The sequence below is a fragment of the Penicillium chrysogenum genome (assembly GCF_028827035.1).
Source record: "Penicillium chrysogenum strain IBT 35668 chromosome Unknown utg000002l_segment0_segment0, whole genome shotgun sequence".
Lineage (NCBI taxonomy): Eukaryota > Fungi > Ascomycota > Eurotiomycetes > Eurotiales > Aspergillaceae > Penicillium > Penicillium chrysogenum.
In genome coordinates, this window is record NW_026622750.1 from 1341863 (window position 1) to 1367873 (window position 26011).

At 49.4% G+C, this 26011-nt stretch overlaps 11 protein-coding genes across 11 annotated transcripts; 5 read left to right on the forward strand and 6 right to left on the reverse strand.

Annotated features, from left to right (window-relative positions):
• Positions 1-2394: 2394 nt before the first annotated feature.
• N7489_004058 (uncharacterized protein) lies at positions 2395-3353 on the reverse strand (the record flags this gene model as incomplete). The annotated part of the gene is made up of 2 exons (XM_056709810.1): positions 2395-3273; positions 3321-3353. 2 exons carry the CDS (start codon positions 3351-3353, stop codon positions 2395-2397), a joined length of 912 nt encoding a protein of 303 aa, XP_056568231.1.
• A 685-nt stretch (positions 3354-4038) lies between these two features.
• Positions 4039-6454, reverse strand: N7489_004059 (aconitate hydratase; the record flags this gene model as incomplete). Its single annotated transcript, XM_056709811.1, has 2 exons — positions 4039-5869; positions 5928-6454. 2 exons carry the CDS (start codon positions 6452-6454, stop codon positions 4039-4041), a joined length of 2358 nt encoding a protein of 785 aa, XP_056568232.1.
• Positions 6455-6765: 311 nt separating this feature from the next.
• On the forward strand, positions 6766-7511 carry N7489_004060 (RraA family protein; the record flags this gene model as incomplete). Its single annotated transcript, XM_056709812.1, has 2 exons — positions 6766-6819; positions 6885-7511. The coding sequence occupies 2 exons, from the start codon at positions 6766-6768 to the stop codon at positions 7509-7511; spliced, it is 681 nt and encodes a 226-aa protein (XP_056568233.1).
• A 2629-nt stretch (positions 7512-10140) lies between these two features.
• Positions 10141-10854, forward strand: N7489_004061 (uncharacterized protein; the record flags this gene model as incomplete). Its single annotated transcript, XM_056709813.1, has 1 exon — positions 10141-10854. One exon carries the CDS (start codon positions 10141-10143, stop codon positions 10852-10854), a length of 714 nt encoding a protein of 237 aa, XP_056568234.1.
• Positions 10855-11236: 382 nt separating this feature from the next.
• N7489_004062 (LLM class flavin-dependent oxidoreductase) lies at positions 11237-14648 on the reverse strand (the record flags this gene model as incomplete). Its single annotated transcript, XM_056709814.1, has 2 exons — positions 11237-12304; positions 13596-14648. 2 exons carry the CDS (start codon positions 14646-14648, stop codon positions 11237-11239), a joined length of 2121 nt encoding a protein of 706 aa, XP_056568235.1.
• A 580-nt stretch (positions 14649-15228) lies between these two features.
• N7489_004063 (glycoside hydrolase family 172 protein) lies at positions 15229-16602 on the reverse strand (the record flags this gene model as incomplete). Its single annotated transcript, XM_056709815.1, has 1 exon — positions 15229-16602. The coding sequence occupies one exon, from the start codon at positions 16600-16602 to the stop codon at positions 15229-15231; it is 1374 nt and encodes a 457-aa protein (XP_056568236.1).
• A 365-nt stretch (positions 16603-16967) lies between these two features.
• On the forward strand, positions 16968-18701 carry N7489_004064 (uncharacterized protein; the record flags this gene model as incomplete). The annotated part of the gene is made up of 4 exons (XM_056709816.1): positions 16968-17081; positions 17204-17847; positions 17909-17983; positions 18035-18701. 4 exons carry the CDS (start codon positions 16968-16970, stop codon positions 18699-18701), a joined length of 1500 nt encoding a protein of 499 aa, XP_056568237.1.
• Positions 18702-19024: 323 nt separating this feature from the next.
• Positions 19025-20838, reverse strand: N7489_004065 (glycoside hydrolase family 32 protein; the record flags this gene model as incomplete). The annotated part of the gene is made up of 3 exons (XM_056709817.1): positions 19025-20283; positions 20333-20653; positions 20724-20838. 3 exons carry the CDS (start codon positions 20836-20838, stop codon positions 19025-19027), a joined length of 1695 nt encoding a protein of 564 aa, XP_056568238.1.
• Positions 20839-21174: 336 nt separating this feature from the next.
• Positions 21175-23104, forward strand: N7489_004066 (putative MFS alpha-glucoside transporter; the record flags this gene model as incomplete). The annotated part of the gene is made up of 8 exons (XM_056709818.1): positions 21175-21247; positions 21294-21617; positions 21665-21788; positions 21844-21885; positions 21938-21978; positions 22027-22751; positions 22804-22908; positions 22958-23104. Coding segments are annotated over 8 exons (1581 nt in total), but the record flags the coding sequence as incomplete, so codon positions are not given.
• Positions 23105-23692: 588 nt separating this feature from the next.
• Positions 23693-24057, forward strand: N7489_004067 (uncharacterized protein; the record flags this gene model as incomplete). The annotated part of the gene is made up of 3 exons (XM_056709819.1): positions 23693-23794; positions 23852-23934; positions 24003-24057. 3 exons carry the CDS (start codon positions 23693-23695, stop codon positions 24055-24057), a joined length of 240 nt encoding a protein of 79 aa, XP_056568240.1.
• Positions 24058-24178: 121 nt separating this feature from the next.
• N7489_004068 (alpha-N-arabinofuranosidase) lies at positions 24179-25986 on the reverse strand (the record flags this gene model as incomplete). Its single annotated transcript, XM_056709820.1, has 6 exons — positions 24179-25077; positions 25134-25233; positions 25293-25381; positions 25441-25568; positions 25630-25824; positions 25880-25986. The coding sequence occupies 6 exons, from the start codon at positions 25984-25986 to the stop codon at positions 24179-24181; spliced, it is 1518 nt and encodes a 505-aa protein (XP_056568241.1).
• Between the last annotated feature and the right edge of the window lie 25 nt (positions 25987-26011).

Here is a 26011-nt window from a genome sequence, read left to right on the forward strand (position 1 = left end):
GATGCCGCCCTGTGAGAGAGGAATTGAAGCTTGCATCGGGTTCGAACTTAAGCTATGGGAGGGATGGAGCTATGGGAGGGAGTGGAAGTGGAAACAGAGGTAAGAGTTCCAAGGTTGTTTTCCTTCCTGGTGCGGGGATGCTTATCGATTCAGGCGGTCGCCCACAACGAATTGTACAAACTGTGTGCAGTCTACCGGTTTCTAAGGTTAAGTACGATTACCGCCTTTTCAGGAGCATTCCTGCCTGTCACTGAAACCTGTCACTGAAAGATTCCTGCATTCATCTCAACTGGCACAGAAGAACGGGCGGCCAACTTGAGGCTATGTACCCTCATCAATAAGTTGCTTTCCAATACCCCAAGGGAGGTAGAAGGAGTACGGGCTACGCCCGCTCTCCCCTGGACCTTCACCAAGGACAACACCAAGGACAACACCAAGGACAACACCAAGGACAACACCAAGGACAACACCAAGGACAACACCAAGGACAACACCAAGGACAACACCAAGGACAACAGCCAGAACAAAGCCAGGAACAACACCAAGAAAGCCAGGACAACAGCCAGGACAAACCCAGGAACAACACCAAGAAAGCCAGGACAACAGCCAGGACAAACCCAGGAACAACACCAAGAAAGCCAGGACAACAGCCAGGACAAACCCAGGAACAACACCAAGAAAGCAAGGACAACAGGGACAACCACCAACAACACCAAGAACAAGAACAACAACAGCAAGGACAACACCAAGAACAACAGCCAGAACAACACCCAGGACAACACCAAGAACAACACCAAGAACAACACCAAGAACAACACCAAGAACAACACCAAGAACAACACTCTGTCCTTCTTTATTACGGTGGCAGACTCAGCTGTTGTTCCACAATGGAGGCCTCTACAAACGGCCTTGGCTCTCTTTGGTTGTATAGCAATGTTATGCCGTGCCTACTAGATTGAGACCGGATCTTGGGAGGGCCATACCTTCATACCTTCTCGTCAAATTCTGGGAACTTCTTACTCTAAGGTATAGTAGAGACTTCCGTGCGCAGACAGCCAGGGAGATCATTGACCTTGCAGACAACTCAACCGTAAGAGATGAAGGATAGATATCTTAAATCTATTATCAGTCTGCAGAATACATTCTCTTGTATAAAGGAGTTGCCCCTAGGTGTGCCATGCGGAAAGTTAGTATTACAGCTGAAAGGAGTTGTTGAGCTGGCTGCTCAGGCGAAGGCGGTCGAGGTTAGGGCTATAGAGCGCCAAAGGCAAGGTGACCCCGCGTCTCCTTCCTCAAAATGAAACTCTCTCCCTTCTGCTTCCCTGACCCTACTGTGCAGGGTCATCAGATACCATATTAAATTACACGAAGCATGACAATGGTTGCCCAAGGAAAACTATACCCAAAATGGACTGAGGGTGTGCAGTGAGTTAAAAATGACCCTAACTAGTTAACTACGGTGTTAGTCAAGTTATTTTTAGAATTGGTTGGACAACCTTTGTGACGATCTGGAAGTCTAGGTGTTATTATGTGACGTTGTTTGTCTTTTTTATATGGTAAGTCAGGACAGAGCTTTCTACCAGCGCTGTCCCCGACTTGGAGTGTTTGCTTGGTTTGGTAGGCAGGATGCATATAAAGGATCCCGTAGCTATAGATCCTTTCTTCTTTCCCCTTTCTCTCTCTATACTTAGTATCCTAAAATAAATGCACTCTTTCTTATGAAGAACTGGCAGGTCACAACCTTCATCGAACTGGAAACAACTGGACCCTGAGTCCCGGGAAGATTCCAAGAAGATAGATTATTGGGCATCATGGCAGAAACGAACTGGTAAGCTTCTATCCTCTTTCTTCGCAATTGGGCTATCTAACCTTGGAACACTATGTCTTTTTGCGTTAGACTGGACCCACGACTGCAAGTATGCGGAATTGAAAGTATGTGGACGCCGAACGATGTCTACTCAAGTACTTGCTGACTCTCCTTTTAGGCATTGAATATGTGGAGGATGTGGACGATGCCAAGATGGCTCAGTTATTGAAGCCTGCGGATCTGGATGGTTCTGAACATGAAAGGTAACTTGCCTTGAATGTCAAGACTTTTTCATTTCCAATCTGTTCGTAAATCTCTTTCTTTTTTTCCTTTTGGCGGAGTAGACAGCAATTTGCAAGACGCCGCAAACGGACTCCACTGTCGGAGCGAACTGCGAAGTGTCTGGCAACTTCTCACCTTTTAGTTCATCCCATCTTGTTAAAACCTGCCCCTGGACTGGCGAGTTACACACTAGGCCAAAAGACCACTATATCTGAGCGTCACGCTCAGATATTCCAGGCTCCGATATATATAGTGCGTGTCGTGACACATCTAGTGTATATGCAACACCATGTTCTTCATTTCATCTACTGATTAGGGTCTGCAAGTCCTTCTTCCGTCAATTGATACAGTTCCCTCCCTAATTCTGCACTGGCTCGATACTTTTCCCCAACAGTAGAGCCCCCAAGGAATGCGTTGGTCTCCATCCATGTACCAATCACACCAAAGAGATCGTGGATCTCAGGATCCATACGACCTTCGCGAATGACGTTTCGGAAACCATCTAGATAAAGCACATACAAACTTCCAGACCGGAAAGCCTCCTCGTCCGCAAGGATAAGATACGTCCTCGTGGCGCATTTTTGTAACCCTATCGCGAGGCTATCGATGATCGTCTCTCGGTCATCGCGCCAAGCCTCCGGGGCTTCTTCTTTTGCTTCGGCAATTTGCGTTTTAAGATCAAAGCGGAAAGTTTCAAGGTCTTCTGCTTTACGGGCGCGCGGAATCCTCAGTTTATCATCGACTTCGGGTTCAAGTGGGCCCGCAAGCTCGGGAAGAATCTCGTACACACGCCGCCACTCCGAGCCGAAGTTGAAGAGATCCGCATTATTGAGAACGGCCCACCAGGCTTCTGATTCAAAGGGATCTGAATCGGCCCATTTAGTCATTAAGTCATCATGTCTGGTTTTCTCTTCTTCGTCGGTGCAATAGTGCGTGCGTAGTAAAGCGGGACAAGTCTGGTCATTGAAAAGATTCATTGCGTGCCATCGAAGCACGTCGCTACGGTAAGGTCGGAGAATTGTGTCTACCTCCTCTGTTGTAGGCGCACGTGGCGGGTCGATGCCCGCTGGAAGGCTATCCCAATCTTCGGCCCATTCAAGGGGTATAAATTCCATGTCGAGGGACTCAGAGACGAACAATTTTCGTTGCTGGTCGGGGGTTTTGGTGGAGTTATTCCAGTTTGTCTGCACAGGATTAGCATGTGAAGTAGAAACAAAAAGGCACAACATACGATAAGATATTGTTCAACAGCCAGTGTCCCCATGGAGGAGGAGGAGGCAAAGAATCCGTGTCATTCATCCCGAGGAAAGGTTGGGAAGCTTGAAGAGAAGGGAAAAGGGGAAGGGGCTGATATGATGAGGAACCCACAAATCATTCCTTTAACCCATAATTGTTTGATACACACAAGTGAATATCAACAACCATGCTCTTACCAACTATAACTTGCTTAACAACTTGCCTGAAGGACGGAAAATATAGGTTTAAAGGGGTAGTGAATATCGGTTTTTTTTTTTTTTTTTTTTTTTTGTACTCAGCTCGAAGCGATCACCACCCGGTCCGTTTGAGCTCTTTTGGACCATACACGGTTAACCGGCCCTAGTTTGAAAACGTGGAGAGAATCTGAGGTCTACATTGTACAATGCAACGATGACCTCACCTAGTGCCTTATGTACCTCACGTGTGTGATAGTGATGGCGGCAACGAGAACAAGCAGAGCGGAATGACTGTATTGACTGCCTAACACAGAAGACTGGGGGAGGAAGAGATAGAGAGAGAAGAAGACTGAGAGAGACGGTTTACGATTTCAAAAAGGGACATTAGAAGTTGGGTGCAATGTGCCATGTACAGTCTGTAATGCTGAATTACAAATTGCTGGGTTACGATGCACAAATATACCAACGAAATAGAGAAGCAAAACCAGCCCCCTCCTTAAAAACCAGAGAGAGGCCTCATTTCTGGAGCATGTTCGCCTTGATGTGATTCAACGCACTTCCAGCCCGGAGCCAAGAAATCTGGGCTGGGTGATAGCTGTGGTTCAACCGAGCCTCCCAAGCCTGACCACGGCGAGGTTGCACTCTCATAACAACCTGCTTTCCAGGCTGGAACTCTCCCTCCTCAACTTCAAGCAGAGTGATGCGATCCCCTTCCGCAACCAAACTATAATCAGCAGGGTCATCGAAAGTCAAAGGCAACATGCCCTGCTTCTTCAGATTTGTCTCATGAATGCGAGCAAAAGACCGGGCAATAATCGCAGCACCACCCAAGAATCGCGGCTCTAGAGCCGCATGTTCGCGCGAGCTGCCTTCCCCGTAGTTGTGGTCACCGACAATGCACCAGCGAATACCGAGACGCTGCAGCTCTCGCGCCACCTCCGGGACTACTTGGACTTGACCAGTCAGAGGATTCCTTGTGTGACCCAGGGTTCGTGGTGTGTTAGGTAGGAACGCATTCGTTGCGGTAGTGAGCATGTTGTTGCTGATGTTCTCCAGGTGGCCTCGATACTTGTACCATGGACCAGCAGGGGAGATGTGGTCGGTGGTACATTTGCCAGCTACTTTGGTCAATAGCTCCATCTCATTGGCGCACTGTGGTTGCCATGCTGGGAAGGGTGTCAGGAGCTGCAATCGATCTGATTTGGGGTCCAAGGCAATAGATAGATCGGACGCGTCGGAAGGTGGCTCTTGGAAGGTATCGACCCCAGTCTCGAAATTCGTAGGGAGTTCGCAATCTGTTGGGGGTGTGAACTGGAACGATGAATCACCAACAGGGATGCTGTCAGTCAAAGGGTTGAAGTCCAGTCGTCCAGAATAAGCGAAGGCGGTCACCATCTCTGGTGAAGTGACGAAGGAATGAGTGGCAGGATTGCTGTCATGGCGGCCAATGAAGTTGCGATTAAAGCTCGAGATAACTGAGTTTTTCTCTTTCCCTTGCACATCTACGTCTTTGCGGTCCCAGGATCCAACACACGGACCACATGAACTGCTTAACACCACAGCTCCGGCCTCCCGCAGTTCATCTAGGATCCCGTCTGCCTCAGCAGTCGCGCGAATTTGTTCACTTCCAGGTGTCAACAGGAACGGGACCTTGAACTTGTTCACTCCTGCACTTTTTGCCTGACCTACTACCTGCCTGGTCTTATGGAGATCTTCATAGGAGCTGTTGGTGCAGCTTCCCACCATGGCATGGCTCAGGTTCGTTGGCCAGTCTTCTTCGGTGACGGCAGTCTTCAGTTGTGAGATGGGGTGCGCCAAGTCTGGCGTGAACGGTCCGTTAATGTGCGGCTCAAGCGTGTTGAGATCTATCTCGATAACTTGATTATAATAGTTATCCGAGCCCTCGTCGGCTGTCAAGATGGTGTTCTTGAGCTTGACAGCTACCTCCGACACATACTGGCGGTTTGTTGCACTAAGATAACGTCGCATGGCTTCCGAATATGGAAAAATACACGATGTTGAGCCAACTTCTGCAGACATGTTACAAATAGTAGCCATGGCGGTTGCACCCAAGGTCTCAGTGCCGGGGCCAAAGAACTCTATCACCGAGCCCTTGCCACCAGAGACAGAGAGAATACCGGCCAGTTTGCAAATGATGTCTTTCGCTGATGTCCAACCACTGAGCTGGCCAGTCAAGCGAACACCAATCACCTTTGGAGCAACCAATTCCCATGGCATCCCAGACATGGCGTCCACGGCGTCAGAGCCGCCAACTCCAATACCAAGCATGCCTAGGCCACCCGCGTTTGGGGTATGAGAATCAGTTCCAATGATCAGACCACCAGGGCTATAAAAAGGGCCAAGTCAGTATACTCCTAAGTTATTTATCGACGCCGTGAACCTACACTGCATAGTTTTCAAAGATTACAGTGTGAATGATTCCGGACCCAGGTTTCCAAAACACGATACCATATTTCTTAGAAGCACTACTCAAGAAGTCATACACCTCCGCATGCTCAGATGTCGCACGTTGCAGGTCTTCAGCGGCACCCTTTTCAGAAACGATCAAATGGTCACTGTGTACTGTCGTAGGCGCCATGACTCGAGGGAGACCTGCACTGATAAATTGCAACAGCGCCATCGTCGCAGTAGCATCATGGCAGGCAACTCTGTCAGGTCGTAGTTCCAAAATTGTTTTTCCGCGCTCAATCTTCTCTAGGTTCCACTCCTTGTCACCGGCGATGATATGACTATAGAGGAGCTTCTCGGTCAAGGTCAACGGTCGCTGAGACTGTTGTTTCAGAACCTCAAGATTTGCGATTTGCCTGTGATAATTGACGCCAAGGATTTCTTGGCCATGATTGAATTGCCTCGGGGTCGAGTTGAGAATTCGTGATATAGATGCTTTCGCGACCCGGGAGTTTCGCACCATATTGCCTTGGCTCAACACGATCGCGTGAACGATGAAAAAGAGCTGACAGCGAATCCATAGCCATCGAAAGAAATCTGCTTATAAGATACATTTTTGACCTCCGACTTCCTTTCGAACCGCCAGACGCGGAGAATTCGCTGGAGCGCTCCGGGTGGGTCCGGGTTACTCCGGGCATCAACCTCATCGGCACTTTGGATTAATCCCTTGCGATTTACGGCACTTTCGATTGGGGCTGTAACATACGGGAGTCCTTGATTTCAAACTTCCAAATATTGTGACTTTATTTTCATTTAATCGTGCCATAATACAACATGGTCGCAAGTGCAAAAGCTATCCAAGCCTTGGGCAAGTTCGCGTCGTGCGACGTCAGTTCATCTTATATATAATGCGCATCTTCATGGAATCTCTTTACTAACAAATGGAATTGCAGATTGGAGATGCCCTGGTCAGTCTAGGTCTCCGCCACGGAGGATACCTTTCCGGCCTCAAAATGTACAGCCCAGGGTCAAACGGCGCAGTAGCCAAGATCTTTGGTCCGGCATACACAGTTCGCATGGTACCTGCTGCGGACAAAACCTCACCAACACCACCTTGCCATTTCGCCGATGCCATCCCAAAGGGCAGCGTGGTGTTTGTTTCCCAGCCGAAGGGTCTGATCAGTGCATGCTGGGGAGGCTTGATGAGTACACGGGCGAAGAAACTCGGAGCTGCTGGTGTTGTGATTGACGGTCGCTTCCGTGATATCTCTGAGCACCAGGAATTGAATATGGGTCTTTTTGCTCGGGGAATCAGCATACTTGGGTCGAACACTTTTACACGCTCGTCGGAGCTCAATGTTCCTGTCCAATATGAGAACGTTGAGGTTGATGAGAAGGTTACTATTGAGCCAGGTGATTATATCCTCGGTGATCAGGACGGAGTTGTCTCTATTCCTGTCACCCACATCGAGGATTGTGTCCGTCTCTGTCAAGAGCGGTATGAGATCGACCAAAAGACATTGGAGTTACTTGAAGCCGGTGAAGAGCTGGGTCCTACGATCAAGAAGCTTCGGAAATGAAGCAGTTTCTCGCAATGCACGCTCCTTCGGGGCATTTTAGTGTCTATCAAATTCATAAAGCTGTACAAAAGCTCTTCTCGCTCCAGATGATTCGTAATGCCCAGAGCGCCTGATTGCCAAAGCTGAATCGGCATAACAACAGAATAGCTTACAATAAATCCCACCACAGCCCTCGTAACCTCCAGGGCTTGCCCAGGTGGAGAAAATGTCCAATTTAGTCATCCGGCATTCGCCCCGGGGGGCCGTTGCTGTACCCCGGATGCGCCAAGCATTTGATTTTCCCCAGGCCACACCTCAATTTGCGACCTTCGTAACACTTGACTGAGTATCATGAAGTTCACTCAGCGCTGATTTATCAAATAAGCACAGGTTGCGAACACAGGTGGTTCCACACAGTCTTCTTCATCTTACCTTCTTCCAAGGCAAAATGGTGGAAGAAGCCACATCCCCGCCCAGGAAGGTGCGATCGGCACGTCTACGATGTCGACAGAAGCGCGTCAAATGCGATGGGGGAATACCTGCCTGTGGTAATTGCGCCCGAGTAGAGGTGTCATGTTTCGGAAATTCCTTCGCCGGAAGAAGCCAGCATCCTGGTAGCTGTTTACTTCCAGAAAATTCATATTAACCAGCCTTTTTTACATCCAGCATTCTTGGTACATGCCTATCGAGCATTGCACACATGTCCTCGAGAAGGATATGATGAAACCACCGATAGAAACGGCTGGATTGATGCTGCGAGTCCATTTCCATACAATGGCAAGATTGAGACCCTCGGTGCTAGAAAGATGACACCGATTTCCATCTCTATGGCCATATATCATATTTTCATGGTATTCAGACCTGTTGCTACCTTCTTAAGTCGGAAGAAAAATTACGATCATGCGCCCTCCAATTTTACCCTATGGCCATGTCAACTTCTTCGGACTCTTTTCCCGCATTTCGATACAGTTCGTCCAAGCTCTGCTTCAACTGGCGGTATAAAGCTTGATCGAGCCTGCTGGTGTTGGTGTGTGGACATTGTCGCACGTTGTTATGGCACATTGTATCGATCTGGCCTTTCATCGGGAAGCAGGTGCGCCTTCAGCTGAGCTTTCTGCAGTCGCAATCACAGTACGAAGATTGATATTTTATACTGTCTTCTCACTTGGTCGGTAAGCCAGGCGTTATATGTCCTTTGTCGCCATTTCTAATTTAAAGTAGTTCAATAGCGACAATTCAAGGTCGCCCGTTGTGGATTCGAGATGAGACTTTTGATATTCGACTCACTGACTAGTCAGAAATATCGGATATGACCGCCATATCCAAGACTGAGCTTCCAATACACCTACCTCCATGCCAGCACCTCGTCCTCTCCATTTGGCACTCCAAGTTAGATCAGCATCTTCCAAATCCTCGAACCGACACCCGAACTTTTGCTTGACCAACAAGTATTCGATAAATTCAAAAACCGTTCAAGTCAGACCTCGACGGTCGGCTGTCTGATGTATCAAATATTTCACCCACTCCCGACATGGACGAAGAGGATAAAGTCAAACTTCATTGTGCAAAGCTGCGCTTGGAGCAGATATACCACAATACAGTGACTCTTCTTTTCCAGCCGTCTCAAATGTTCCCCTCCCCAAATCAAGATCCACTTTCCCTATGTTACAACAGCTGCAGTAAACGTCTGCAAGTGTACGATACCCTCAGGAACCAAGAACCTCTCTCATGCACCTGGCGCAATATTCACGGAATATTTTTCTCAGGTGCCACAATTGTTTATTGCATTTGGGCATCTCGCCATCTGCAGAGCACGGTACCCTTCGAGAAAATACTACGCAATCTGCGAACATGCTCAAATCATCTTAGTATTGGCAGTCAATGGTGGCCATCAGTCCGGGCCGGCAAAGAGAGCTTCGAGAAAATGATCGACTTGATGATTAATTTCCCGCGTCATATGTCCAAGAGCCTCCCCCTCCACCAGGCTTGCCTCCGAACGTGAAAAAGAGAAGAACTGAGTCGTTCAACTCAGACGAGAATGATACCCCGACTACCGAGACCCTCCAGATAGGCCGAGGAATGGATCATGCCATTCGACCTTTGGGCAGTGCCTAGGCGCCTTTTGATGACAATATTGATTCCTCTTCGACGGCTTATGATCCTCTGCATGCCTGCTATTCAGGTGAGCCATCTATAGAGTCTGCGATGGATGGCTTTATGTCACATTATCCACACGATGACTGGGGCTGGGACCCTTTTTCGGTATCAGTTAGTTTATCAGATCATTATGGCAATTGCTTGTGGAGACCCTAAACACTCGTGGTCCAGTCCGAAATCCTTAAGACATGAAAACGAGGCCGTCAAGTTGCCATTCAATGGGTCAAAGGGAGAGGAGCAGAAGCTTATGGGTACATAGGGCTGTCTCTAATTTGTCTATGACAAAGCGAAGGCAACCCACGAATGACGCTCCGGTGTTCTTGATTTTCTAACTCTTTGAGTCTTTGTCAATTTGTTCAACTCAATGTGTGCTGAACAATGCCATTATTAAGTCCGCTTTGTTACTTATCGTTATATGTGCGCGCGTCGAGTATATAACCCTTCCAGAGGTACACTGTTGTCTATTGAGATCGTCGTACCGACTCTGCTTACAATGGTTCTCAAGTATCCTCAGTTTGAGCCCTGTGGGGATAAGCTAATCCGATGGATGGAAAATGCCGACGAACCCGATTGCCCAGTCCGCATTACTACACTCAACTCATGGTCTCTGCCGCAGCCCATGGACTGGAAGATCGAGTATGAAAGAGCATGGTTAAATCCAGAAATGATTTCCTCTGTCGTCGGTCTCGGCCTCCCAGTCGGAGAGCTAATTCCAAATGATCTATATCCAACAGAGTCCCCGTGCGTACAGCATTCAATCATCAAGACACGCAATTGTGTCACCGCATTTGTTGGGACGATCGGACCAGGTGTGCTTTTTTGCTATTCTATTAGAAGATCACAGGTTGCAAATGGTCCCTACGTGTCTGAGCTTGCCAAGATGGCCTATGAAACGCACTACCCGCTGAATGGTCTGAAGTATATCTTTATGAACAATATACTGGAACCCTCGACTGAACCATTCATTGAGGAACAGATCTACCCTTCCCGTGAGGGGGCTAAGTATCGATCTGCAGAGCGCCAGAATTGGGACTATCCTTCTCCGGAGTTTAGCGCTATTATGGGTACGCCTATCGGTAAGGTTGTCGGATCATTCATTCTAGGTGCGTTTGGCCAGGGTGTTAAACGCGTTGCACGAATTGCTACTTTTCAGAGTGGTGAAGACTTTCACAAACTGGATATGCGATTTGATATCGAGGATGTTTGAAGTGGCCTTTTCTTTTTTGGATTTGACGGGGATGTGAAGATCATATAGAAGGTTGCTAATTTCCTTTTCTATAGGACGATATAAAGGTAAGGTTGGGGGTGGGGTTGAAGGAGGGCAGTTCTTATTCACTTTAATATTATTACAGTTTACCAACTCAAGAGACTACAGAGCGTAGAGCAAGCGTCCATATCAATGTATTGGAGAAAGTATCGGCACGTAGCTATCACCAGCTAAATTCTTGTTCGCGCTCCAGATCCAGGTGTTTAGCTTCATCCGCACAGAAGATAGCAAATTCTTCAAACGGGATCTATCCACTCGTCATCAAATTCAGGCTCAACCGCTGTGATGAGCCTTTCGATTAGGCGGATTCCCAGCTCGAACTTCAAGGAATGGTAATGTTTTCCCTGGGCACCGGCGCTGTGCAAAGTCTTGCACAGTTGTGCAAAAACTTGCACAGGTGGACGTAGAAGTCATCTGTAGGTTTCATGGACTCCAGGTACTCCGTACGATTGTCGTCGAACATTGCCTTAAGGTCCTCGAACATGTCCTCGGCTCCAATGTACGGGAGAACGGCATCCTGGCTCAAACCGGCGTTCAAGTACATGTGGGCCTTTCCAGTGGTTCGAGATGCCACGTATGTAATCTTGTGCCGCTCAGTGGGGTAATGGTCGGCGTTGAGCATAAGCCTGCCGCGCATATCCACGAGCCAGCTCTCAAACGAGGGGTTGACTCCATCGTCCAGTCTTTCCGGATCTGGGAGGTAGGTGGGCTTGCTGATTCGGGGCTCAATGTCCCCTTCAACGCTCTCAGCAGCAGAGTCAGATTGATGGAATTGGGTTCGGTTGGGGGTTTCATTGGAAGTAAGTACCTCGGGTCCCGCGGGAGTCGGTTCGTCAACTCGCAGACGGCCCAGTGCGTAGGCGCAATCCTTGGCCTCTTCAATGGCGCGGTCGTGGCGCTCCTTTAGCTCGTTGTACTTCTCAAGCTCGCTGTGCTCCATTCTCATTATCTCGTCGGAGTGTTCGACTTCAGCGGCCCTAAGGCGTTCGGTGACAGCATGAGTTCGGTGACGTTCCAGTCGCAGGAGTTTCTCGTATTCCGCCTGGGCTGAAATGATCGTATTGTACAGATGATCCGGATCAAGGTCAAACAAGCGCGTGAAACTCTTGTAGTCTGCGACACCCCGCTCCAGTTCACTAATCCCGGACTGATAGCCACGGTCAGTGGGGTTGGAGGAGTCCTTGTCACCTGCAAGGTCTCCGAGGCCAGATGTAGCGGGGCTAGGTTCGAGTTCCTGCCAGTCGGTGTCAATAGGCGACTGAGATCTGATAGTTTTTTCCGTCATAGTTGCAAGGTTCGGATCGGTTGTAGATCGGATTTTGCTCAGCCAGTCGATCGGACCGGCAGGTGGGGCCGAGGGCGCAGGCGTCGGTTCGGGCCGAGTCTTGCCCTGCATCAGTGCAGGTAAGAGAGGACAAGAAAGGACAACCTTGGAAGATGAAAGGAGACACAAGAATAGGTGTTACTGGTCCAATGTAAGATCTCACTTTTGATCAAAAAGTCAGAGTAATGTGAGACAACAGGTACGGGAGAAGAGAGAAAAGAGAAATGAAGTCTGATGTTGAAGGCTTTTATAGCTGATCTTGTTTGCTTCACGTGGCCCAGGTGGTAACTACATGCTATCCAAAGTCACCCTGACTATCTGGTGCCCGCTTTCTTTGTCTACGAAGCCATGATGGAATTTCTATATTTCAACCGAACTCCTGAGAAGGGGCCGGTGATTTTCTCATGTCATGCTGATAGGGTTTGCGTCCATAGGTCTATAAATAGAGGATAGTGTAATGGTTAAAAGAACCAATTGAACAGATGATAATTATACCGAATCTTTATCTAACTGCCATGAGACTCTCGTGTATATAGCTTCTAGGAATAAAAGAAACAAAGGGGATAAAACTTGGAAACGTCTGGCAAATAGCAAAGGTCCGTCACGAACTGCATGAAAGCATAACAGGCATGCATGCATCACCTACGCTTCCCGCATTTTCTATTGTATCCAAAGACTTGTAGCCCTGCCATTATTTTTTCATTTTTAAAGTTCGGCTTCATAATACTACAGATATTACTTGTTTCCCTACTATGTGTCCCTGAGAGTGTGTTCAACCAGACTGCACCTCGACGATACTCGCCTTATACTATTGATCCCATGAAGGGCGAGAATTGGGACAAAGGCACCAAAATAACTATACCCGTGGGAGCCGGTGGTTCTACATGCACGATCATAAGCGGCATAGCCAGGGGCTGGGTCCTGGATCGCTGGGCGGGCAATAAAGAAAGTCATTAATGGGAGCACCCAACGCCTTATCTCCCGCTTTTGAGCACGTAGGGTACCAGGCCACCAATGAGATATACTACAAAAGGTCGAGTGCAATGGGCGTGACCCCTGATACGCGGCGAGGCGCGGAGAACGCAGCTACTTCAGACCATCAGACGACCCTGGTTACCTAGACTAGAAACAGCAAGTCGGACTTATTTTGCAATGTGTGGTGTTGCAGGTTGGCCTAGATGTGGGTCGGTGCTCGAACTGAAATGAAACCTCGTCACTGGAATTTCATTGAAAAGTCATTCGACATCATAAAAACAAATATATATGCAGGACATGCGATGATACAAACTAAGACCAGTTCTCACGTTGTTATTTAATTCCACCCGCCATTCTCTCGTTCCTGTAACGATTGACGAACTTTGGGGAGCACGAACCGTCCATAATCAATGGCGTCGTTCAGATTATCATAACCCCGGATCGAGATGAGGTCTGCGCCAAGATCAATGTAGTCAAGCAGGGACTCGACAACAGTCTTGGGCGACCCTACCAGGGCAGTAGACGCCCCACGAGCATTAGTTGCGGTAACGGTCGGATACCAAAGAGCTCGGTCCTGGACCTCCCCACGGGCGGCAATATCAAGAAGGCGCTGAGAGCCTGCGTTCTGTGGAGGTGGCGCATCAGCGGGGACCTTGCCTTGCCCCTTCGCTCGGTTGGTGGTCAGTGCATCGAGGGTTTTGTGTGCTTTGGCCCAGGCGAGATCTTCGGTCTCTGCAATGATAGGACGGAAGGTCACCCAGATGCGAGGTCTGTCCGAGTCCGGGCGACCGGCCTTTGCTGCCTCGGCATAAATGCGATCAATTTGGTCCTTAGTTTCTTTCAAAGGTTCACCCCATAGTCCAAAGATATCAGCAAGGGATCCTCCAATGCGGTATGCTTCATCTGATGAGCCACCGACTGAGACCGGGATTGTGCCGTTGGTTGGCCGAACGCGGTTGCTGAACTGCTTGAACTGATAATACTTGCTGTCCCAGTCAAATGACTCGTCTGATTTCCATGCACGGCGAAGAATCTTGATATAATCCTCCAGACGTGCGTAACGTTCATCCTTGCTTAGAAAGTCCCCTTCCTTGGCCTGTTCTGCATCGCTTCCGCCTGCGATGAAGTGAACGACGACGCGACCGGAGCTGAGTTGGTCCAATGTAGCTAGCGCTTTTGCCGCAACTGTGGGGTACAACGTGTTGGGTCGCAGGGCAATAATGACCTTGATATTTTTGGTCACCGAGAGAATGGTGGCTCCAATGGAGAATGGATCATAGGATGAGGAGTCATATGGCACCAGCGTGTAGTTGTAACCATAGTAATCAAGGTTGCGAGCGTAGCGAACGAGGTATTCCGGATCAATCGAGGCGTTGGGGATTGGATTGATCTCAGTAGATGCGTTCGGGAATGTCACGCTGATGAATTCCGGCATAGTGACTTCTTTTTCACCGTTTGACGTTCTGAGGTTTATTGTCAGATACTATTCTGCTTTCCACCTTGCAGTAGATCCACGCTCTTTTAATACTTCACGATTCGAGTTTCTCCGGGATGATTTGACATCAACCCATGACGCAAGATGCGAAGGGATCACGTCTTAGCACGCAAGTCGATACCCCTAGCCTTGTGGCCCGGATCTTATGTTCTACTTAGATTTTCCTACTAATTTGAGTAAGCGCTATTCCTACGATCGACCAGGTGAGCAATACTACGAGGACGACAAGGCATTGCGCCGGTATTGCGCAAGATAGACCTTGAGTATCGCAATAAGATGTTGACTAGGACCAGCATAGAAAATTGGCCGAGATTGCAGTTCAATTCCAAGCCCAACTTATCATGACCTCATCTCCCTAGGTAACAATTTTGCAAAACGAATTCCATTCATGCCACCATCACTGGCATAATCGTTGGCGTGGTATGCCTCCCCGTGGCGAGCTATTTGGGATGCCATCTAATATATAAACAGCAAGACAGTGATTGGAACCAGATATGAAATTGCAGTACAAAAAATGTTTTTACTGCAGTTGCTGGCCCAAGGACTGCAGGAAACGCTGTCGGATATCCTTGCAGATCTCCACATTGCTCCGCGCCCTAGCCTGAGAATCCTCCGCACGACGCGCCAGCCACTCGTTCCGGTCCTTGACAAATGCCTCCATCCGCTCGTCACGCTGCTTAATCATGGCCTGCTTGTCAGAACTCATGCTGCCCACATGCGGCTCAGGCACATCGTCGCCAGGCGGGAACTGAGGCTTGCGCGGAATGCGCTTCTCGACCGGCAGGATATCGAGCTTGGGACCAGGAAGTGTCTGGTACCAATAGGCGGTAGTGCTCCAGTCATCGCGGAGGTGGTTGGCGTGGCCGGACTCCATGGTTACCTTGATCTTCTTGTTGAAGCGCACTGGGTCCGTGAGATGCCAGCGGTAGCTGACCTGGTAGTTCGGGACATCTTCCTCGTGGATGATGGTACCGCAGAATGGGTATGCGTTCTTCTGCATGCCCCACCCTTGGGTGAAGTAATCTTCACCACCTGTGCCATGCATGCTAGGTGGCCAGGTGTCGTCGTCGATGAAGATCATATCGTCACCCTCACCCCACCAAGTGCCTTGGAAATGGGCCACGGATTGGTTGCAGCCGATGAATTGGCCAGCGCCCTCGGTGTCCAAAATGACGTAATTATCCTTTCCGTCTAGGTTTGGCACTTGCGTCTCGAGGCTGTTTGTCTGAATACGAGAAGGCGCCCAGCCGTTGGTTGGGTTCATGCGGCGCCAGTGCGCGTGGAAGTACAGCGTATCCGCGGGCAGGGGCTCCGGATAGAGTTCGTAGTCGACATAGAAGTACTGGAAATAGGCCTCATCGTTCTGATTCTCAATTTCGATGCGTGCCCGCTTGTTGAATGGCATGGTGAGATAGCAGTTGAACGCGGCAGCTCCGCCGAATTTCTTCTCCTCGGATGGCTTAACGGAGACCGTGAACGGGAGGGACTGGAAGTTGGCAGCCATGGAATGGCCAAGGCAGAAGAAGTCTCCGATCGGTGCAATAACGTTTGGGGTCTCCGAATCATCCCAGTACATCTTGATGAGTACCTTGCGATAGTAGTCTGGGTCGTTGACTTCGTAGTTGAGTCCGAGCGCATTGTGGATTTCCATCATCGCAACCCCGGACTTGGAGTAGGGAATCAGGCCTGGACCTATAATCTTGCGGCAGGTTTGGACGAACCACAAATGCGTGATGGCACCGGGGCCTTCCAGGTCGGCCAGCACAATTGACTGGCCCGGCCGGACAACAAAAGCATCCTCGTTGAGACCCTTCTGGTCCCAACTGGCCACGCGAGCACTGCGAGCCACCTTTCTCTTTGCCATGCTGGCCAACAGGTCGTTTCCAATGGGCATCTTTAAGGTAAGATCGGAGACAAGCACGTTGAGTGAATTTGTTTGTAGTTGCAGTTATTGAAGGCGAGTCATCATGGCCCTTTAATAGCCACATCTTGTGTCTCTTCCTCCCCACACGACGATGACCACAATCGAGTTATGCGGAGTCCGCTATTTCTCCGCGAGAAACAAACTGAGTCCTTGGGTGCTTGGGTCTCGCGGAGGAGCACCAATTCTCCGCGATCGCAAGTGCGGGGTTGATGGATTCGCTAGGGCGGAGGCCCCGTCTTCGTCCGCGATATAATACCTTCCCAACTTCAACTTCCAGAATCATACGATGGAGGACCACCGCCCGCATAAGCGGAAACGCACGGCCCTGGCATGCGATGCCTGTCGAGCGCGGAGAACAAAGTGCGACTCGCAGAAGCCGTCCTGTGGTTATTGTCAAAACCACGGGCTTGATTGTCGCTACCAAGAAGCGCCAGTGGAACCCCCAGTCGGTATGTCACAGGTTCTCCGCGCCCAAAGAGATAGCACTAACATGTGGAACAGGATAGAACAAGAATTGAATGCCGTGAATAAACGACTTGATCAACTAATCGGCCTAATGCTTCCAGCGCAGCCCGTTTCCCCGGATGGTGGTGCTGCAGGTCCGCAAACTGAATACGATGCGTTCACCAATCAAGCATATTCACCGTTTGATTTACCTTCTAAGCTACTTGGTAACCCGTCTGTTATGCGTACGCTCGGACTGGATGCAGACTTTGCCCAGGTGCTCACCCGAGAGGAACGAATTGCCGGGCCCGAGGGCATGGCAAACGCAGGTGCACGGGTGCTTGTTGTTCATCATCAGCATATAGTGAGGTGCGTTGAGCCAATTTATGCAGCAACATCAACTAATTACCGCATTAGCGCATTGGCTGCATTCTCGGCTCGCGTCCACACCTGGTATCCCATTCTTCCCTCGGGATTTTCGCAGGAGTACTTCCGGGTTCTCTGTGGTCCCCTACGTCCCTCTTCGGAAACTTGTCTTTCCCTTCTTGTGGCCGCAATCGGCCATATAGTGGAGCAAGATGAGGCAGCCTCAGGTACCCCATACTTTGAAACAGCTCTCGCCTCACTGCCGATCATCATCGCCGAGTGCAGTCTCCGCAGCGTGCAATGCTTGATGTTAATTGGTCTGTATTATTGCTGTTTGCTAAAGCCTTGTCAAGCCCATGACTATTGCTTAATTGCATCATCCAAGATCCAGAACATCATCAAGAGGTGATTCCGTAATTCCTTCTCGCCCGAGGAGTTTGTCGCAAAGCTGACATGAATATTCCAGCGGGCTAGGAGGCGATGATCCAAATACCGTGGAACAAACTCGGCTAGCATACTGGGGTGTGCTATTACTCGAGAAGTAGGCAGTCCAACATTTTTAAGTGTGACTTATCACTAACTTTCGTTGCAGTGAGATCGGCGGCCAATTGGATGTTGCCAAGAGCGGTATCTGGTGTCTGGATGAACATGTCCCACTGCCGCTATGCCACCAGACATGGCACTTTATGCCGGAGAATACACCAGCAGCAGTCCCCTCGCCTCCCTCCCCGGGTAGTGCACACTCCACCCACACAAGCGTACAAAATATGCAATCATATTTCCTTGCTGAGATTGCTATGAGACGTATGCTGCATCGATGCAATACTGCTGTCCAGGTGACGTCCGGCGGAAAATACGTCTATGCGCCAGGTATTGCACTGGAGCTAGAACACCAGCTTGAAGAGTGGTATCGCTACCTGCCCGAAACGAACTCTTTTGAAAAGGGCGATGTGTCACAGCCGTTAACACTGGTCAATGTACCTGCTTGTCCTCTGTCGAACTTCCTGCGGGTCCAATACTACTGCTGCAAGCTTTCTATATATTGGCCGGCTGTTTACCAGGCGATGCAGGATGGAGCCACAACAAACATCCTTGTGGATCATTGTCAGAGATTCTTTGATTCTTACGCGATGCTCATACCAAGTATTGTTGCCGCATTCCGCGACTGCTGGGTGAACAGGTGGACATTATTTGTTAGGTGGGTCTATAACCTCTATTCTGAAATCGCTCGAGATATCTTTACTAATATTGAGAGATAGTCTTTTTATTACTTCCGTGGCCGCCATGACAGCAGCAAATACGCCCTGTTTAGGTGGGCTCTGTTCGCCTCTCTTATACCAATGTATCCGAGAATCTGGACGCGCGGAACAGACAATACTACAGAAAAGTTCATCCTTGATGCTGCTACAGGGGGTACTAGAAGGGCGCCTTTTAGAGGCTGGCCTTGTATGAAAGAAGAAGATGAGGAAGAGGAGGAAGAGGAGGAAGAGGAAACACCAATCTTAAGTGGAAGTACCTGTAATTCTTTTAACATCCTTCAGAATCTCCTTCACATCCTCCGAACGTAAGTGCATACATACACTCATACTTTCCGAGCAGATGGCAACCCCTCCCATATATTTACCTCTTCAATAACTGCACTCCCCTGTTCCCCTTTGGCAAACGCTGATATCCCAGCAGGACGAATATCCGGAGAATAGGCCATCGTAGCCAAGGCAAACCGATCGTTTGCAAAGACCTCCAAGGTATCTGCGTCGGAGATTATGTGAATCCGCAAGCTCTCCAATTTGTCTTTGGGTTGGACCCCCAGATAATCAGTCTTGTAGAAGAGAGTAAACGGGCCTTGTTCGGGGCAATTGCGTATGTTTGGATCAGATGTCGATCTCGCCTTGTTGACACTGATGGTCTCTTCCTGAGGAGAAAACATGATCGTAGTGCGTATAGACATATCACTATTGTGGCGGATATGGAAACCGACTTCGAAGCAGCAACTCGGGTTGATAGCGATTTCTGCCTCGAGAACCCAGGTAGTAGAGGATGTCGAGCACAGCGCGTGTGATGCTCCCGCTGTTGGTGGGAGTGAGATATATTTCTGTTGGCAAGAATGACGATGGCGTTTGCGGAGTCGGACTATCTCTTCGACAGGTCGTATCCCGAGAGTGTAGATAGTGGCTGAGCCATCTTGGTTTGGAACTTGTTCAACAGACGATATCTCTGACAAAGGACTGTAAAGAGCTCGAGTAACATTTGAGATAGAAACGAGAAAGAGCTCACGCGGAATAGCCAATGCGCCATTCCATCCCTTGTCATTGGCATAACTTGCTGGTATGTCCTCTTCCGGAATCCATGCGTGCATTATATGTCTCTTAGACACCGGATCGAAAAATGAATTGGCTGCATATAGTGGCCCGCAGTCCAAATACCCGCCATGGGTGTACTCAACGCGAGGGACGTCGTTTTCAACCCTCAAGTCACCAAACATCCACAGTAGAGAACGGACAGTCCTTGGAGGAATATGCGCATCACCTTTATAATTCCGGATATGTTCGCGTTCTATGTCTCCCTCCGCCCCCAGGATGAGACACACGCGGCTGTTGCTGCCGGCTTCGAGGGTCAGGAAATTCACGCATTCCCAGTTGATGCCGAAATTCCCGGACCATTTCTGCGAGGGCTGAAATCGAGCAGGTATATTGACCAAGGGAGACAGATAGTGCCATTCAGATACGTTCCTATGCGGCACAGAGTATAGGAACGCTGTCGGTCCGTGGTCTTCAATTCCACCTGAAACAAGCCCGTACATGGAATTCTGTCCACGGAGATCATTCAAAGCATGCCACTCTGCTAAGAAGGGGGTCACGAAACCCAGTCACTTGAGTTCCCTGGGGCTCACCAGCTAAGATTGGATTTTCCGAAAGTTTTGTCCATGTCTTTCCATTGTCCCTGGATTCGGCAATTGCTAGACCAGCAGCGTCGCGTGGATACGGAGGTGTGCTCCAGTGAAATGGTAGGTGGCGCACTGATGAGTAGATAACTTTCAGAGACCCTGTCTCGGAGTTTTCGGGTGGTGCCATGCAGCCTGTAAAGACCCCATCACCATCATAAGGCTGATCTGGAATCAGAGCAGGTTTGGTAAAGGGTGTCCAGTGTATGAGATCTTCGCTGATGAGATGACCCCAAGACATCGAGCCCCATTCAGTACAATGTGGATTGCCTGTTTCGTGTAAGTTATCTAAGCTAAATGCACTCCCACCTGGGCAAGGTCGCAGCAAAAAAACACTTACACTGATAGAAGACATGGTATAAGCCCGTCGCCGGATCGTAACCGGGAGCACAAGGATCGTTGATCCAGCAGTTTGCGGTGAAGTGCAGAGAGGGCCGGGTGCGGTGGGACTCCATGTTTTTGGCTTCATTACAGACGACATCACTGTTAAACTTCAGCACATTTTATATTGTATTATCGTTGCCAAGTCTCGCAGATGCCGACCTGACGTGTACTGAGTGTCGCGGAGTAGCCTTGGGACTCCGCGAGGGTCCTGAACTTTAATTCCCCAGACTCCACCGTTTCCCCACGGGGTAATAGACGATGCGTTGGGGCTGCATATATAACTGGACACTCCACCCTCCCGAAATGTGGGTATCATATACTACTCCATTGGCGAGGATCTATCACGATGTCCGACGAGTACAGAGCCCACACCCTCAGCACATTACAGCTACTGACTTCTCGCCAGAATTGACTACACTGTTATCAACCCTACCAAGAAATGGCGAATGCTTCGCTCGCAGTGGCGGTTCGCTCTCTGGGGTAAGTCGGAGTCTCTAGGAAAGCATACATGTACTTACCTTGTTAGCACTCTGGATATCCAGCGGTGTTATGATGCAGGGGTTCGACATTGTCGCGGGAAGTCAATTGGTATCGTTGCCTGCATTCCGAAAGCAATTTGGTATCCTTCAGCCGTCGGGGAACTACCTCATTCCTGCATATTACATCTCGGCTTGGAGCTCGATCGCCCCAGCATGTGAAATCGTCGCCACCTTTATCGTTGTTCCCTCACTGGAGAAGTTTGGCCGCAAGCCAGGTATTCTGGTGGCAACGGTGATATCTGTTGCTGGTGTCCTCCTGCAACAGTTGGCCACAGATTGGCGAACGCACCTTGCCGGCAGAGGAGTCAATGGTGAGCGAAGCTCTTCACGGATCTTTCGCAGTCTGACATTACCCTAGGAATTGCTATCGGTATCATGTTTACTATATCACCTCTGTGGATTGGGGAGACATGTCGACCAGAGCTACGGGGTTTCTTCCTCTGCTTCTTCAATACGAGCATTGTGTTTGGTCAGTTCGCGATGTTAGTATTACCTTTACCTCGGGTATGCGGATATTGTCACTGAATCTCTATCCAGTGTCGTCGTCTCGAAGGGAGCAAGTAATATTGATGGAAAATGGTGAGTCCGGACTTACATTGGGCCGTGAGATTCAATTAACTCAGCATGACAGGCAATGGTGGCTCCCGGTGGTGGCCATGTACATCTTCCCCTGTGCGTACAAAAAGGTCATGTCGGGGCTATTATTAACATTCTTTGTAGTCATTCTCGTCACAGCATGGTTTTTCTTCCCCGAGTCGCCATATTGGCTAGTCCGGTACGGAAAATCAGCCCAGGCAAAGAAGGAATTAAGAAAAGTCTACGGCTTCAACGATGACAATTTCTACGATATTGAGATCCGGAGAATGGAAGAAGAAATCCGCCTTGCAGCCGAAATTCAAGAAACAGCAGCCACGCATAACTACAAGTTTTTAGGGGTGGACATGTCAGCAGAGGTCGAGTGCTTCAAAAGTAAAAACCGGAAACGAACCTTCACTGCTATCTTCGCTGCCAGTGGTCAGCAAATGATTGGAGCTACCTTCGTCATCGGCTACGCGACCTATTTCCTTGAATTGATCCACGTCAAAGCATATTTCGATGCATCTGTGGTTCTCTACGTCGTCATGCTTTTGTCTTGTATGGCAGCCTTCCCCCTGACTGAGATTCTAGGGCGTCGGACCCTGATCGTTTGGCCACAATTTGCACTGTGCTTCATTCTCTTGGTCATAGGCATTCTCGGATGTGTCCCAGACCAAACGAAAGCCAGTTGGGGAATTATAGTTTTTATCTACTTGTGGTCAATCATTTTCCAGCTTTCGATCGGGGCGACAGGATTTGTTCTGGCGTCAGAAATTGCTACCATGCGTCTTCGTGGCGCAACCCAGGGACTTGTCACTATTTCCAATGCAGTCTGGGGCCTAGTGATGCAATTTACCATCCCGTACATGGTTAGCAGTGACATGAATTGATTTAGGTATATTGGCTAAATGATTTGGACAGATCAATCCCGATGCAGGAAACTTGGGTGGCAGAGTCGGTTTCATCTTTCTAGGGACAGGACTTGTTGCTGCAATTGGGGGGTGGTTCTTATACCCGGAAACAAAGGTACTTTCCTACGTGATCATTGCGTGCGTTTGCTAAATAGTTATACTAGGGAATCTCGCTCGAGAAACTTGATGAACTATATGCAATGCACGTCGCGCCCAGACATTTCAGACGAGTGGGAAATGAACTAGGCCTGGCTGGTGAGCTAGGCCCCGTTGGGGAAACCCAGAAAGGCGAGAGCGTACACATTGAATAGGGATCACGCGGCTTGTTTGTTTTAACACAAGTCATATATAACTTATCTTTTGCCAAAAAGGGCATGGGTGCGTGAATCATAAGATCAATCTCGCAGAGCTAAAATGTAAATGACGGCAACTGCTCAATTATTTGCAACACTTCGCCAGTTACCCTGTCACCATTCTCATCTTCTGCAGAAATATTCTGAGCCGTTTGCTGCATCCAAAAAACAGCCCGAAAATAAGTCATTGACCTCAATGAGTAGCTTGATGGCTCTTCGTCGGCGGCACTATTGCTTCCGGCATTTAGCCGTAGTAGCTAGCACCTTGAGACTTCCGGTGTTTGAGTATGCCATTCCTCAACGAGAGACCTTGCAAGATCAAATAGAGACATATTTTGGAACCTTGAAATGCCTTAGCTTGACATAATCATGTTGAGACCAGTAAGGAAAGTGATGACTTGCTGGCGCATGATAAGACGCTAGTCCCAATCGGGATACTACGTCATCGATGAGGGACAGGTTATATCCGCGACAAACCTCACTTCTCATCCGTTTCTTCTGCTCGTATCTTCGTTCAAACAAATTGAGTACTTCAAATCAGCCATCATGCCGCTCGTCGTTCCAGGAATTACCTCCTCATTTGGTGACAAGTCCGAGTGGGTCAACAAGCTGATGGGAAAGACGATTGGCGATACTAGTAATGAGACAGTACGTCACCTTTAAGAAATCGCCGAAATCAGCTATGATATTCTAACAGTTCGCTAGTCTTTTGCAAAGAAGGATCTGCCTGAATCTCACCGGGTATTGAAGCCAGGTGACATGAAGACCATGGATCATAATCCAAACAGGTAAAGCCTCATTGCAAAGTGCCATAAACCCAACGACTGCGTTGCTGATAGTATCCGCACTCAAATAGACTCAATATCCATGTTAATGAGGAGGGGGCTGTTCATGATGTGAACTACGGTTAACGATACGATATATTTTCTAGACCTGTCACCGCGCAAATCACTAGAATGAATTGAACCGATTGAATATCTATTGCGTGAAAGTCTATTGCTGTCCTCATGATACCATTTCGCGTGAGCCAGCTCACTCAGCCTTCCATCTCAGTAGAGTAAGCGAGTGTCGGGGGAACACATACGACCCGCTTCCATCCCAGGTCGACTCTTTGATCGCCACTTCTTCCTTGCCGTTCATATTTGACGCGGCCAAATCATCTGCTGTGACGGTGAACACAGTAACCTCTCCCTGGGCTCCCTCGACGCGACTCTCGAAGTTCTGAGAGTCATGAATGTTCACCACAGCAAGATTGGCAAACCCATCATCTCCCAGAGTAGCGCTAACATCCAACCAAGGTGTATCCTTGGCACTTCGAATCCACTTGGGGGTGGTCTCGCCATCGTACGTTCCACAGGAAACATGGCTGGCAACAGTCCAACCGCGCATGTAGCGAGAGAACAGCCAAAGCGGCCACCAGGTGGTCTGCTTGGTAATTCCCTCTGGGGTGGTCATTAAGGGCGAGATGACGTTCACGGTCTGTGCGATACAAGCCATGCCGACGTCCTTGCTCTTTCGGACGAAGACGTTCAACCAGGAGGCGACGGCGAGCGCGTCAGAGAGCGTGTAGTTTTCTTCGGCGCCCTTGCTTCCCTCTGCGCGGATGGGGTCCCAGACGTTCCACTCGTCGAAGCAGATTGTCGGTCGGAGTTGGTCGGGGGGAACTTGGTTCTCAACTCTGGCGAGATCGATCAAAGAGGATGTGATCTCAATTGCGCGCTCGGCGGCCAGAGGTGCTGTCACGTTGTGCAGGTGGGATGATGAGGACGTGTACAGGTGGATGCTGTGCATGTCAATCAGAGGAACTGAGCTGGTTGACAATGCGGAATGAGCGGGGACAAGACACTGGTTTAGTGTGTAGTAATCCCATGAAGCAGTGCCGTCCTGGCCGCAGAGGATCAAGACAAGGGTGGGATCCAGGAGCTTGAGCGCTGCATGAAACCTCTATTAGCGCGACATTTCTGCTGGTATTGGGATGAGGTATTACCTTTGGCCCATTGAATCGCCTTGTGAGCATATGCCTCTTTGGTCATCTGCTCCACCTGCCAGGGACCCCAACACTCGTTTCCGAGGGCCCAGTACTTGACCTGCACAGATTGTTAGACGGGTCGCACCTCAACACGTTGCGCTTCTTATCTGGACATACATTGTATGGCTCCTCACGGCCATTCTTTCGGCGAAGGTTGGCATAGTAAGTATTGCCAGTTCCATTGCAGTACTCGACCCAGCCCAAGGCTAAGACGGTCCAACGTCAGCATCCCTGCGCATAGAAATAGGTTTAGATAAGAACATACCTTCATCAAGGGTACCGGTACCAAAATTGAAGCAAAGGTACGGCTCTGTGCCTACAGCCTCACACCATTGCATGAACTCGTCAGTGCCGAATTGGTTTGTCTCCGTTCCAAGCCAAGCAAGCTCTGGTCTATCGCAAGTTCAGCATCAGCAAAACTCTAGCAAAACGGATGTATTGGGAGTAATCATACCTCGCCGGTCGCTGATCCTTAGGGCCAACGCCATCAAGCCAGTGATAGGTCGCACAGAAATTGCCGCCGGGATACCGAACGACAGGGATGTTGAGCCCCTTCAACGCCTCCAGGACGTCAGTGCGGAATCCCTTCTCGTCTGACAGCGGGTTTCCGGGGTCATAGATGCCACCATAGATACAGCGGCCCATGTGCCTGTGGGAGAAGTTAGTTCATGTCATCAAACTGGAAGAAGTCCGAGATGGCTTACTCGGTAAACCCGGCGTAAATGTTCGGGTTAATCTTAGAGATGCGCCTCGACGGGTGCACGGAGATGAGAGGCGTCTCATGATCTTCCAATTTGGTGAAGGTCGTCATTGTTCAGGGTTTATACGAATGGGAA